The sequence below is a fragment of the Anthonomus grandis genome, chromosome 15, assembly GCF_022605725.1.
Source record: "Anthonomus grandis grandis chromosome 15, icAntGran1.3, whole genome shotgun sequence".
Taxonomy (NCBI): domain Eukaryota; kingdom Metazoa; phylum Arthropoda; class Insecta; order Coleoptera; family Curculionidae; genus Anthonomus; species Anthonomus grandis.
Genome location: NC_065560.1, coordinates 1,810,502 through 1,826,002, shown reverse-complemented (window position 1 = coordinate 1,826,002; position 15,501 = coordinate 1,810,502). Strand labels below are relative to the sequence as shown.

The 15,501-nt window shown below is 31.1% G+C and overlaps 1 protein-coding gene across 2 annotated transcripts in view; it reads left to right on the top strand.

Annotated features, from left to right (window-relative positions):
- LOC126744904 (tachykinin-like peptides receptor 86C) overlaps positions 1–15,501 on the top strand; it is a 96,082-nt gene that overhangs the window by 7,308 nt on the left and 73,273 nt on the right. The window contains exon 2 of one of the 2 annotated variants that reach the window (XM_050452492.1): positions 9,236–9,502. In XM_050452492.1, the coding sequence (XP_050308449.1) occupies positions 9,425–9,502 (78 nt within the window). In that variant the 5' untranslated portion in view covers positions 9,236–9,424. Of the gene's footprint in view, positions 1–8,976; positions 9,503–15,501 lie in introns of those variants that run through there. The other variant, XM_050452491.1, reaches the window with a different exon arrangement.

The window sequence follows — 15,501 nt, the reverse complement described above, 5'->3', positions numbered from 1 at the left end:
TGATTTTAAAATAATTCGCATTGCCACTTTTCAGTCATCAACGTTGTTTTTTTATTTTATAGGCGTCATATTTGGTTTTTGTATTTTTAAAATTTCCTTTTTAATGATGTGTCACAATTAATATTTTTTTTTTGAAAAAACTAAATTTGCCGCCGTAGGAAAATTAATTAATAAAAAAAAATCTCTCAAATCCTTTTGAAAATTTGTTTTCTTATAGATTTCGACCCGTACATTACGAAAATGCTATTCATTTTTTCCAAAAAAAAATCTTATATTTTTTTTTGACCTCAAAGTCAAAAAAACATTTTTTTTTTCAAATGGTGAAAATTAGTCACACTCTGACAGCCATAACTCCGCTGCATCGCTGACTTTGGCAATGCAGTTTGCGGCTTGTTATAGTAAAAGGATAAGGGTAGACGCCAGTATACTCGGATTCATCGAACTAGTTGAAAAACGGAAACTATGAGAGACATGAAGACGGTTAAATTGGGGCAAAGTCGAGAATTTTTGGGCTTAACAATATGCCGTTTAAAAAAATTAGAAATTCCGGATGGTTCTGAAGATATTTGAAAAAATCTGAAATTTTGAAAAATCAACTTTATTTTTTTTATTTGATTTTAAAATAATTCGCATTGCCACTTTTCAGTCATCAACGTTGTTTTTTTATTTTATAGGCGTCATATTTGGTTTTTGTATTTTTAAAATTTCCTTTTTAATGATGTGTCACAATTAATTTTTTTTTTTCAAAAAACTAAATTTGCCGCCGTAGGAAAATTAATTAATAAAAAAAAATCTCTCAAATCCTTTTGAAAATTTGTTTTCTTATAGATTTCGACCCGTACATTACGAAAATGCTATTCATTTTTTCCAAAAAAAATATCTTATATTTTTTTTTTGGCCTTAAAGTCAACAATTATTTTTTTTTTAAATGGTGTAAACTTTGTCCCACTCTGACTTCGGCAATGCGGTTTACGGCTTATTATAGTGAAAGGATGAAGGTAAACGCCAGTATACTCGGCTTCATCGAACTAGTTGAGAAACAAAAAATATGGCTATCAGAAGTTGACCTATTTTTGTAACTTTGAAAAAATGGTGAAAAGTAGTCCCACTCTGATAGCCATAACTCAGTTGCGTCGCTAACTTTGGCAATGCGGTTTGCGGCTAGTTATAGTGAAGGGATGAAGGTAAACTCCAGTATACTCGGCTTCATCCAACTAGTTGAGAAACAAAAAATATGGCTATCAGAAATTGACCTATTTTTGTAACTTTGAAACTTTGAGGTCAAAAAAAAAATATAAGATAATTTTTTTGGAAAAAATGAATAGCATTTTCGTAATGTACGGGTCAAAATCTATAAGAAAACAAATTTTCAAGAAGATTTAAAAATAAAAAATTTTTTCCCTGAAAAAAATGTCATACATTAATTAGGTCGTCAAAATTTTCAAAGTTCGAAGAAAAAAAAAACACTCAAATCTTTTTGAAAATTTGTTTTCTTATAGATTTCGACCCGTACATTACGAAAATGCTATTCATTTTTTCCAAAAAAAATATCTTATATTTTTTTTTTGACTTCAAAGTCAAAAAAATTTTTTTTTCAAATGGTGAAAACTAATCACACTCTGACAGCCATAACTCCGCTGCATCGCTGACTTTGGCAATGCAATTTGCGGCTTGTTATAGTAAAAGGATAAGGGTAGACGCCAGTATACTCGGATTCATCGAACTAGTTGAGAAACAAAAAATATGGCTATCAGAAATTGACCTATTTTTATAACTTTGAAAAAATGGTGAAAAGTAGTCTCACTCTGATAGCCATAACTCAGCTGCATCGTTGACTTTGGCAATGCGGTTTGCGGCTGGTTATAGGGAAGGGATGAAGGTAAACGCCAGTATACTCGGCTTCATCCAACTAGTTGAGAAACAAAAAATATGGCTATCAGAAATTGACCTATTTTTGTAACTTTGAAACTTTGAGGTCAAAAAAAAATATAAGATAATTTTTTTGGAAAAAATTAATAGCATTTTCGTAATGTACGGGTCAAAATCTATAAGAAAACAAATTTTCAAGAAGATTTAAAAATAAAAATTTTTTTCCCTGAAAAAAATGTCATACATTATTAGGTCGTCAAAATTTTCAAAGTTCGAAGGAAAAAAAACACTCAAATCTTTTTGAAAATTTGTTTTCTTATAGATTTCGACCCGTACATTACGAAAATGCTATTCATTTTTTCCAAAAAAAATATCTTATATTTTTTTTTTTGACTTCAAAGTCAAAAAAATTTTTTTTTCAAATGGTGAAAACTAATCACACTCTGACAGCCATAACTCCGCTGCATCGCTGACTTTGGCAATGCGGTTTACGGCTTATTATAGTGAAAGGATGAAGGTAAACGCCAGTATACTCGGCTTCATCGAACTAGTTGAGAAACAAAAAATATGGCTCTCAGAAATTGACCTATTTTTGTAACTTTGAAACTTTGAGGTCAAAAAAAAATATAAGATAATTTTTTTGGAAAAAATGAATAGCATTTTCGTAATGTACGGGTCGAAATCTATAAGAAAACAAATTTTCAAAAAGAATTAAAAACAAAAATTTTTTCCCTGAAAAAAATGCAAAATTTGTCAAAATTTTCGGCGCCAATATATTCAGCTACATCCAACTAGTTGAGAAACAAAAAATTTGGCTATCAGAAGATGACCTATTTTTTTTAAATGGTGAAAACTAGTCCCACTCTGATAGCTATAACTCAGCTGCATCGCTGACTTCGGCAATGCGGTTTAGGGCTAGTTATAGTGAAAGAATAAAGGTAGACGCCAATATATTCAGCTTCATCCAACTAGTTGAGAAACAAAAAATATGGCTATCAGAAGATGACCTATTTATTTAAATGATGAAAACTAGTTCCAAACTTCGTTGACATATTTACAACTAAATATGTAATTTGTTAAGATGACTGATTGTCCACGTACGGTATTATAAAACAATCGTATACAAGAGGAATTGTAATTATTGTAATATAATATAAATCTTACTGTTGTAGGAATATAAAATTAATTGTCAAATTTATATTGAGATATTCTATACTCGTACGGGATTAAATTTTTTATATATAATATATTTTTTAAAACTTATAGACATACGCCCGGGATAATAATAAAATGTTAATATTACATCGTAACCTCATTTTATTTGAAAAGTGGAAATTCCCGTACGCAGCCTAACGAGGCTGATTTTTTTAAATTAACTTAAAATTAAACTGACTTCTTAAACTAAATTTGGGATCTCGGGAACCGTAAGGGTTACGGGGTCGGTTAAATGGCGGCAAAGTTGCGCGATTTGTTTGTACGTTTAAAAAATTTTAAAATTCCGAATACTTCTGGAGATATAAAAATAAAAAAACTGAAATTTGTCAAAATCGTTTTTACCTTCTACCGACTTTATTTTTTCTTATAGGCGCCATATTAAATTTTCTCATTTTTAAAAAGTATTTTTGATTGCCTTTAAAACGAGATTACTCCTTCTAGTACTTCTCATTAGAAGCTAAATCGCATTTTTTTTAGTCATTTTTATTAATTTTTCACGAATTTGAAATGTTGCTGAAGTTTTACACGTTTTCGGAACCATTTCACGTTATTTTTTCCAGGCAATCAAATGTTTTTTTAATGTTTTCTAAGCTTTCTTTATAATGATATTAAATTAATTTTTCATATTATTTTAGAAAATTACGTTAAATGCGCGGAAGACAAAAAATTACGTAAAATTCCCGGAAAATATGCAAAAAATAATTGATATCTCTGAAAGGCGTAAAAATTTCCACCAAATGTCCGAAATCAAATAGAAATGTAATCCAGTTTTCTGGATTGTGGAAGTGTCTGGAAGTCGTAAAAAATCACTCCTGGTAAATAGAAAAACTGATTCTAAAAGCCTGGAATAATAAAAAAAATTACTGGTTTAACCTGGGAAGCTTATCAGAAAAGTCTCATAGCATGCAAATTTCTTAAATTAAAAACGCCAATAAAATTACCATAAAAACCGAAAATTAAAAGAAAAACGACTCAGAAATCCTGGAATAAAAGGAAGCCTTATTTCAAATACTTGAAATAATAAAATCTTGTTTGATAGACTTGGAAAATTAGAAAAAAATCAAATTAAAAAGAACACAAAAATACAAAAAAACATAAAAAGCCAAAATTAAAAAAAAAAAACATTTATTTTAAATACTCGGAAGACGTTGAAAAAAAGTCCAAAATCCTAGAATAAATCAATATTTATGCCTGAAACAATATAAGAATGCTCGAAAAATCAAGAAAATGTCAAAAATCTTGACTTCAAACACTAAAAAGAATAACTTTACTGACTAATTTTTTACATTAAAATTCAATAATAATTTCCCGAAATTGTCGGACTACTAATGCGTTTATTATTTTTTAAAAAAATGCCACAGTTTTGAAATGTACTTTCATAGTTTTATATCACATTCTCAAGAAAATTGGGGGTAACCTTTTGCGCCAGCCAGTTACAAAATATGACACAAATCTTTCAGTTTCACTAAGATGCAGTTTTCGAGCTAAATAAATTTTAAACGGCTTAGTTGCACTTGCATAAGAAGCAATCATATTTTTGGGAAACTTTCCGTGTCAATTTCTCTGAGTTCACATTTATCTACGGATTATTTTTTTATGTAGCGCAACAAGTACACAAATCTCTCATCCATACCTCATAAAGTAAGTTTTCTTTAGTTTATTCCAATGTACTCCATCTCCATATTTACTTCTAAGCTTATTAAAAGAACCAAATATCCAAAAGATTTTTATTCTTTATTTATTTTTAAAGTTTTAAATAACATATGAAGCAGTTGCTGGCATTTCTGACATTTTAATGCCATTTCCATAGATAAAATAGATATTACTTGTAATACATCCTAAAAAAAAAAACAATTTTGCACAGATTTTAAAAATCCATTAGAGCGCCCATAAGAAAAAACAGAGTTGATGATGGTTGGACAAAAGACGAAACGTCGTATTAAACATCTAAAAACCCCATCATGTAGCACAAAAAAGTAGCAATATTATATTATATATTCGGAACCATTCCACGGCATATTATCAGGCTCAAAAATTCCCAACTTTGCTCTAATCTCTTATTGACTCCGAGATCTCCATGTTGAGGGTCAAATTTGAAACACCCTGTATAAGGCTTCAAGATCCCCCTAAAGTTTGACAACATTTTCGAACTATGAAGTCTGTATGTAAATTTGTAGATCATCGACAAGCATACTGATCAACAATACCATTCGCAAAAGGATTCATTCAAAAGTAGAGGAGCACAGCGAGAGCGACTTATTATAAAGCATTTTAGCCATATATCTTCTCCAGTAGGATTTCAGCTTTATGCTCCGTAGAGGAGAACATTAGCGACGTAGCATATGAGAATTCTTATGCTTAGACTGATGTTAAGAGAGAAATAAAAGCGAGTTCTTATTTCATAACTAATATCCCATATATCGCTGATATTGCATACTTTCTCTACTTTTTCCAATGCTGTAACGTTTACGGTGAATTGAGCGTTCAACATCAACCTATTCTTTTGTTTTTTATCTATCAATCTCTGGAGACCGTCCACATTATCTACTGGCAATTTGGTGTCATCTGTCTCTTTTTAATACTATTGATAATCTAAATAGCACCGTTTGTCCAATCGACATAAAAAATCTGTCCAACGTTGTAAATATGAATTTGTATTTATGGTGACCAATTATAGTTATATTTTATTCACAAGAATTCGGTGGCCAATATGAGACAAATTATTTTATTTCTTCCAGGCACTCTAGTGAAAAAATATATTTTTTTAGAAAATACTTGAAGAACCCTTAGAGTATTCTAGATATAAATAATTACATTTTTGACTATAAAAACTTCAGATATTTACATGTTAATAAGGGACAAATAATTTTGTTTCTTCTAGGCACTCTAGTGAGAAAAATGTCAATATCTTGATTTACAATGTGTGGATTTTTATACTTTTTTCAGAAAGTACTTGAGAGACTCTGATAGTACTGAAATATCAATAATTACCAAATTCCAACCACAAGAAATTAAGATATTTACTTGTCAATAAGAGACAAATTATTTTGTTTTTACAGGCACTCTAGTAAGAAAAATGTCAATATCTTGCTGTATAGTGTGTGGATTTTTATACTTTGTTCAGAAAGTACTTGAAGGACTCTGATAGTACTGCAGATATCAATAATTACCAAATTCCAACCTTAAGATATTTACTTGTCAATAAGGGACATATTATTTTATTTCTTCCAGGCACTCTAGTGACCAAAATGTCAATATCTGGATTTATAGTATGTGAATGTTTATACTTTTTTTCAGAAAGTACTTAAAGGACTCTTATAGTACTACAAATATCAATAATTACAAAATTCCAACCACGAGAACCCAAGATATTTACTTGTCAGTAAGAGACAAATTATTTTATTTTTTCCAGGCACTCTAGTGAGAAAAATGTCAATATCTTGATTGTTAGTGTGTGGATTTTAATATTTTTTTTACAAAATACTTGAAGAACCCTTAGAGTATTGTAGATATAAATAATTGCACAACTTTGACTACAAAAGCTTTAGATATTTACTTGTCAATAAGGACAAATTATTTTATTTCTTCCAGGCACTCTAGTGAGAAAAATGTCAATTTATATCTCGATTTTTAGTACATGAATAGAAATCAATAATTACAAAATTTTAACCACTAAAACCCTGACTATATATTCGTTAGAATGTTTTTCGTTTTTTAATATTAAAGAAATATTTAGTACCCTAAATTGGTACAACTAGGTGTGCAGTATAGGACCAATAATGGAAATATGGTTACATCTTATTGGAAATCATTTGGACAATATTCGGATGTCAATAGGATAACTGGTTTGTCCAATGGCTTAAAGGGTGCTATCTAGAAGAACCAACTATTAACTGTAAAACCGTCTACTCATTCATTTTATCCAGACTTTTTCCGATAAAGTCTCATATCCTTACTAGTCCCTTATCCTATTTGAACATCCTAAAGTTGACTCTGTCAAAAGCCTTGTAGAAGTCAATATTTATGACATTTGTATCTTGTACTTGATTGTCGGTTACTGAAATCCTCACTTTGTTATGACAGCTGATTAGGCATTATAGACAATATAAACCCTTATGCAATATTGGTTCTTCTCGCTTAAATAGTACCCTTAAATAAAAATTTACTAAAGACCCCATTTTCAAATCGTTTCAACTCTTGAACAATTGTATGTGTATAATATATATACTGGTTTGGCAAATACGCATTTCCAGTGCGTAAATCATTGCTTTAATTTGCAATGACAAGTAACAAGAAGAAATGGGTCTCTCCGACTTTCCTCTTAACTATCTAGTACAGATTTATACCTGCCAATAAGAGACACATTATTTTGTTACTTACAAGACCTCTAGTAAGAAAAATGTCAATATATTGATTTACAGTGTGTGGATTTTTATACTTTTTTTAGAAAGTACTTGAAGGACTCTGATAGTACTGCAGATATCAATAATTACAAAATTCCAACCACAAGAACTTAAGATATTTACTTGTCAATAATGGACAAATCATCTTGTTTCTTACAGGCACTTGATTGAGTAAAATGTCAATATCTGGATTTATAGTGTGTGGATTTTTATATTTTTTTCAGAAAGTACTTGAGGGACTCTGATAGTATTGTAGATATCAGTTACTACAAAATTCCAACCGCAAGAACTTAAGATATTTGCTTGCCAATAAGGGACAAATTATTTTGTTTCTTACAGGCACTCGAGTGAGAAAAATGTCAATACTTTTATAGGATTTCAATAATTTTTTTAAAAAGTACTTGAAAAACCCCTAAGGTATCCTAGATACTAAAATTATTTTATTTCTTCCAGGCACTTCAATGAGAAAAATATCAATATCTCGATTTTTAGGACATGAATAGAAGTCAATAATTATCAATATACATTTTCAGAAATAAAGAAATTAGCAATGGTGTTCGCACCCTGTATACCGGTCTGGCAACAGTGCTTATGAGTGCATTAGCATGCAACAACAAATCTGAGTCGCATGTTAAAAAGAGAACGACCGCGTTTCACTTATTATCCCTTAGATTAACTAGAGTTCGACCCAAACAGCTTTAAGCAATACTGATTTTATTATACGGTTTTCGAATAAAAGATGTGTCTTATATTTCTGTGCCTACTGGGTAAATTAGCACTAAAAATGCGTCAGCTTTGCAAATTTAATTATCTTTGAATTTTCAGAATTAAAGAAGTTAGCCGGTTTATACCGGTCTGGCAACGGTGCTTTTGGGTGCATTAGAATGCAATAACAAGCCTAATAAATGATTACGTTTCTTCTACTTTTTTCCTCTAAGTGTTACCTATGGTTTTAATGGTTTTTTAGTGCAGGGTTTGTAAAACTTCTGCCTAGTGTACCTAACTCCACGTTCATACGTTTTTCCATTTTCCTTTTAATAAACTCTTATTTTCGGGACTTTTTTGTTTAATATTCACCCCGCTACCGGGGTATTTTTACGAATATATTTTTCATCCCCTATAAGGGCTTCCATTCCTTAAGCACTATATAAAACCTTCGCTTTTCCACCTATTTTCCACGTCTTTATTTACACATTACGTAGTCCGTTTAAGAAAATTCGGTTCTCTCTTACTGGATAGGTGCTTGATATATTGGCACCCAAGAAAGTAACTTGCCAGTCCTGTATATCATTTACTAAAAATAACGTTCATAAGCCCCTTTAAATTCGTTTACAAACACAATAAGCGAGAAACATGCATTTAGATAAGAAATATTTCTATATTAATAATAATAATAATAATATCATATTTGTGTACTGATAGTGATATTTATAAAAGTGATTCGACTAATTACTTTAAGTTGTTTATTTTTTTTATTTGAATACTAATAGAGATAATTGGGAGACAAGTTCGCATGTAAATTTGTCCTTAATTGCCTTTTTTTTCGGATACAGGATGTGAATTTTGTCTACAATTGAAAGCCAAATTCGTAATAAGACATGAAATAGCTAATAATTTGTATTTAAATGATATTCAAGGACACCCTGTCTAGTTCAGCTAATTATTAACTGGAAATATTAATCACGTTCAGAATACATTTGTTTGTTTACTGAGAATCTCCTCTAACCGTCAATCTTCTTAATTTTTAGATTAATATTCATCGGTGACGAGACAGACAATGTAATGCCTGGAGCAATTGACTATTTAGAGAGGTCACGGTAAACTAATAACTACCTCCCAAAACGGTCGCGTTTACATAGAGAAGTGTATAGAGATAAATCAGCGGGAATATATATGTAGTCGCTTTGAAGAAAATGTGAGAAAGCAGCCATGCCAAAATGAACTATAGCGGCATTAAAACGGATGTATTCCGCTTGAATGTTATGGATGGAGGAGTTACCAATTTGACAAACGAGGTATGTGATACTTTGTCTAGTAAGTGTGCAATTTAAAGAGTCTTTTAAAATAAACAGCGTTTAATTTACTCTACTAAGTTTCCAGTCAAAACATAATTTTTATTTATTAACAATAGTATTTCACTATAATAAAACAAGAACAATCTTCAAGGTTATCCCTTTTATCAATGATAACAAGCAAGAGTAAAATTGACATGAAATGAGATCCTTCCAGTAATTTTTTAACTATTTATTTTTTATTATAATAAGTAATCCTGGAAGAGCCTATGTAACAACAGAACTAAACACGCTACGTTAATGATCCTTAGACAAGATATACCGGTCAGGCAAACAATGGTGCGGCACTGTGTTTAAATAAGATCTGACAATAATATAAGAACACTGTTTATGTTGAAAATATAAATTAGGAAAGTATATTGATAAGTATACTAACATGGAATAAATGTTCACTGAAGTTGGATTCTTTAAGTATGTTTTCTTTCTCTGTTATGTGGTTGAATGCTCATAGGATTAAGTGCACACAACGGCCTGGAATAAATTTAAAAAAATTCTAGGCACTTCAGTTAAACTCTGTTGCTATGTTTTCTCTCTCTCTCTGTTATGTGGTTAAATGCTCATAGGAATAAATGCATCCGCAAAAATATTCTTCCTGAAAATAACGTGAACTTTTTTAATTTTTTTCTGTCGTTCTCTCTCTGACGTGTGTTTAAATGCACTCAATTGCCTTGAGTAAAAAAAAAGATTCTTACAGGATAATTAATTAAGTTTAACTCACTTACTCTCTTTCTTTCTCTCTTTTTCTCAAATAGTAAAATGTACTCGAGTGCATGAAAAAAAATTAAAAATTCTTCCAGGCATTAAAGTGGAATTTCTCTCTGTCTCTCTCTCTCTCTCTGTCTCGCTCTTAAAGGGTTTTATGCACTCAAGTGCTTGGAAAGAACAGTTGAGTTGGACACTTCTACTCTCTTTTCTTTCTTTTTCTCTGAAATAAAATAAAAATATTCTTCCTGAAAATAACGTGAACTCTTTTAAATTTTTTCTCTTGCTCTCTCTCTCTGACATGTGCTTAAATGCCCTCAATTGCCTAGAGTAAAAAAAAAAGATTCTTACAGAATAATTAATTAAGTTCAACTCTCTTAATCTCTTTCTTTCTCTCTTTTTCTCAAATAGTTAAATGTACTCGAGTGCGTAAAAAAAATGAAAAATTCTTCCAGGTAGTAAAGTGGAGTTTCTCTCTCTCTCTCTCTCTCTCAGATGGTTAAATGCACTTAAGCGTCTGAAATAAATCAGAAATTTTTCCAGGCAATTAAGTTGGTCTTACTCTCTCCCTCCCTTTCTTAAAGGGTTAAATGTACTGAAATAACTGGGATATATTTGAAAAAAAATGAGAACAATTGAGTTGGATTCTTCTACTCTCTTTTCTTTCTCTTTCTCTCTTTGTCAGAAGATTAAATGCACTCAAGTACCTGAAATAAATTTAAACGAATTTTAGACAGTTGAGTTGGACTCTTTTACTATTTTTTTTTTCTCTGTTATGTGGTTGAATGCACTCAATTGCCTAGAGTAAAAAAAAAAATCCTAAGGAATAATTAATTAAGTTCAACTCTCCTACTCTCTTTCTTTCTCTCTTTGTCACATAACTAAATGCACTCAAATACTTAAAATAAATTTAAACAAATTTTAGGCAGTTGACTTGGACTCTTTTACTATGTTTTCTTTCACTGTTATGTGGTTGAATGCACTCAATTGCCTAGAGTAAAAAAAAAGATTCTTAGGACTTGGACTCTTTTACTATGTTTTCTTTCTCTGTTATGTGGTTGAATGCACTCAATTGCCTAGAGTAAAAAAAAAGATTCTTAGGACTTGGACTCTTTTACTATGTTTTCTTTCTCTGTTATGTGGTTTTTAAAATTTAAAAAGATTTAACTATCTTGCTCTCTTTTTATCTCATAGGATTAAATGCACTCAACTGCCTGGAATAAATAAAAAGATTCTTTCAATTTTTTTTCATGCACGCACTTGAGTGCATTTAACCATCTGAGAATTGAACTCAATTTATTTGCCTGTAAGAATCTTTATTTTTTAATTCGAGGCAATTGAGTGCATTTGACCATAAGACAGAAAGAGAAAGAAAAGTGTCATAATTGCCAACTAAACTGTCTGAGAATTTTTTTACTATTTTAGGCACTTGGGTGCATTTAGAGAGAGAAAGTGCAAAGTAACTACCTGGAAGGATTTTTATTTTTCTTTCATGTACTCGAGTGCTTTTAACCATCTGAGAATTGAACTTAATTTATTTGCCTGTAAGATTTTTTTTTTAATTCTAGGCAATTTAGTGCATTTGACCATAAGACAGAAAGAGAAAGAAAAGTGTCATAATTGCCAAATAAATTGTCTGAGAATTTTTTTACTATTTCAGGTACTTGGGTGCATTTAGAGAGAGAAAGTGCAAAGTAACTGCCTGGAAGAATTTTCAATTTTTTTCATGCACTTGAGTGCATTTAACCATCTGAGAATTGAACTCAATTTATTTTGCCTGTAAAAATCTTTTTTTTTAATTCTAGGCAATTGAGTGCCTTTGACCATAAGACAGAAAGAGAAAGAAAAGTGTCATAATTGCCAACTAAACTGTCTGAGAATTTTTTTACTATTTCAGGCACTTGGGTGCATTTAGAGAGAGAAAGTGCAAAGTAACTGCCTGGAAGGATTTTTAATTATTTTTCATGCACTTGAGTGCATTTAACCATATGAGAATTGAACTCAATTTATTTTGCCTGTAAAAATCTTTTTTTTTAATTCTAGGCAATTGAGTGCCTTTGACCATAAGACAGAAAGAGAAAGAAAAGTGTCATAATTGCCAACTAAACTGTCTGAGAATTTTTTTTACTATTTTAGGCACTTGGGTGCATTTAGAGAGAGAAAGTGCAAAATAACTGCCTGGAAAGATTTTTAATTTTTTTTTCATGCACTTGAGTGCATTTAACCATCTGAGAAAGAGAGAGAAAGAAAGAATAGAGAGTTCAATCCCATTTAATTTTTTATATCAGGGAGTATGTAAGTGCATTTAACTTATATGACAAAGAAAAAAAATAGAGTAGAACAATCTAACTCAACTGTGCTAGGAAGGGAGGGAGAGAGTAAAACCAAAACTTAACTGCATGGAAAAATTTCTAATTTATTTCAGGCACTTAAGTGCATTTAACCATCTGAGAGAGAAAGTAAGAGAGTATAACGCAATTGCTGGAAAGAAACTTTTATTTTATTCCAGGCACTTGAGAGCATCAAAATCTTTAAGAGCGAGACAGAGAGAAAAAAAAATTCGACTCTACTGCCTGGAAGATTTTTATTTATTTTTTTTTTACGCACTTGAGATTTTTAACTATTTGAGAGAAAGAGAGAGAGAAAGAAAGTTGAACTCAAGTGCCTAGAATTTTTGAAAAATTATTCCAGACACTTGAGTGCATTAAACCCTCGAAAAAAAGAGAGAGAGAGAGAGAAAGAAAGAAATTTCGCTCCACTGCCTGGAAGAATTTTTATTTTTTTTATGCACTTGAGATTTTTAACTATTTGAGAGAAAGAGAGAGAAAGAAAGAGAGTAAGAGAGTTGAACTCAAGTGCCTAGAATTTTTAAAAATTTATTTCAGGCACTTGAGTGCATTAAACCCTCGAAAAAAGAAAGAGAGAGAAAGAGAGAGAGACAGAGAAAGAAATTTTACTCTACTGCATGGAAGAATTTTTTTTTTTTCACGCACTTGAGATTTTTAACGTTTTGCGAGAAAAAGAGAGAGAAAGAGAGTTGAACTCAAGTGCCTAGAATTTTTTAAAAATTATTCCAGACACTTGAGTGCATTAAACCCTCGAAAAAAAAGAGAGAGAGAGAGAAAGAAATTTCACTCGTCTGGAAGAATTTTTAATTTTTTTTCACACACTTGAGATTTTTAACTATTTGAGAGAAAGCGAGAGAGAAAGAGAGTAAGAGAGTTGAACTCAAGTGCCTAGAATAAAAAAAAAATATTTCAGGCACTTAAGTGCATTAAACTTTCGAAAAAAGAAAGAGAGAGAAAGAGAGAGAGACAAAGAAAGAAATTTTACTCTACTGCCTGGAAGAATTTTTTTTTTTCACGCACTTGAGATTTTTAACTATTTGAGAGAAAGAGAGAGAGAAAGAGAGTAAGAGAGTTGAACTCAAGTGCCTAGAATTTTAAAAAAAATTATTTCAGGCCTTTGAGTGCATTAAACCCTCGAAAAAAGAAAGAGAGAGAGAGAGAGAGAGAAAGAAATTTTACTCTACTGCATGGAAGAATTTTTATTTTTTTTTCACGCACTTGAGACTTTTAACTATTTGAGAGAAAGAGAGAGAGAAAGAGAGTAAGAGTGTTGAACTCAAGTGCCCAGAATTAAAAAAAAATTATTTCAGGCCCTTGAGTGCATTACACCCTCGAAAAAAGAAAGAGAGAGAAAGAGAGAGAGACAGAGAAAGAAATTTTACTCTACTGCATGGAAGAATTTTTTTTTTACGCACTTGAGACTTTTAACGTTTTGCGAGAAAAAGAGAGAGAAAGAGAGTTGAACTCAAGTGCCTAGAATTTTTTAAAAATTATTCCAGACACTTGAGTGCATTAAACCCTCGAAAAAAAAGAGAGAGAGAGAGAAAGAAATTTCACTCGTCTGGAAGAATTTTTAATTTTTTTTCACGCACTTGAGATTTTTAACTATTTGAGAGAAAGAGAGAGAGAAAGAGAGTAAGAGAGTTGAACTCAAGTGCCTAGAATTTAAAAAAAATTATTTCAGGCCCTTGAGTGCATTAAACCCTCGAAAAAAGAAAGAGAGAGAGAGAGAGAGAGAGAAAGAAATTTCCCTCGCCTGGAAGAATTTTTATTTTTTTTTCACGCATTTGAAATTGTTAACTATTTGACAGAAAGAGAGAGAGAAAGAGAGTAAGAGAGTTGAACTCAAGTGCCTAGAATTTTAAAAAAATTATTTCAGGCCTTTGAGTGCATTAAACCCTCGAAAAAAGAAAGAGAGAGAGAGAGAGAGAGAAAGAAATTTTACTCGACTGCCTGAAAGAATTTTTATTTATTTTTTCACGCACTTGAGACCTTTAACGATTTGCGAGAAAAAAAGAGAGTTGAACTCAAGTGCCTAGAATTTAAAAAAATTTATTCCAGACACTTGAGTGCATTAAACCCTTGAAAAAAGAGAGAGAGAGAGAGAGAGAGAAAGAAATTTCACTCGCCTGGAAGAATTTTTATTTTTTTTCACGCATTTGAAATTTTTAACTATTTGACAGAAAGAGAGAGAGAAAGAGAGTAAGAGAGTTGAACTCAAGTGCCTAGAATTTAAAAAAATTTATTTCAGACACTTGAGTGCATTTAACCCTCGGAAAAAGAAAGAGAGAGAGAGAGAGAGAGAGAAAGAAATTTCCCTCGCCTGGAAGAATTTTTATATTTTTTTCACGCATTTGAAATTTTTAACTATTTGACAGAAAGAGAGAGAGAAAGAGAGTAAGAGAGTTGAACTCAAGTGCCTAGAATTAAAAAAAAATTATTCCAGACACTTGAGTGCATTAAACCCTCGAAAAAAGAGGGCGAGAGAGAGAGAGAAAGAAATTTCACTCGCCTGGAAGAATTTATATTTTTTTTTCACGCACTTGAGATTTTTAACTATTTGAGAGAAAGAGAGAGAGAAAGAGAGTAAGAGAGTTGAACTCAAGTGCCTAGAATTAAAAAAAAATATTTCAGGCACTTAAGTGCATTAAACCCTCGAAAAAAGAAAGAGAGAGAGACAGAGAAAGAAAATTTTACTCTACTGCCTGGAAGAATTTTTATTTTTTTTTCACGCACTTGAGATTTTTAACTATTTGAGAGAAAGAGAGAGAGAGAAAGAGAGTAAGAGAGTTGAACTTAAGTGCCCAGAATTTTAAAAAATTTATTTCAGGCCCTTGAGTGCATTAAACCCTCGAAAGAAAAAAGAGAGAGAGAGAGAGAGAGAGAGAGAGA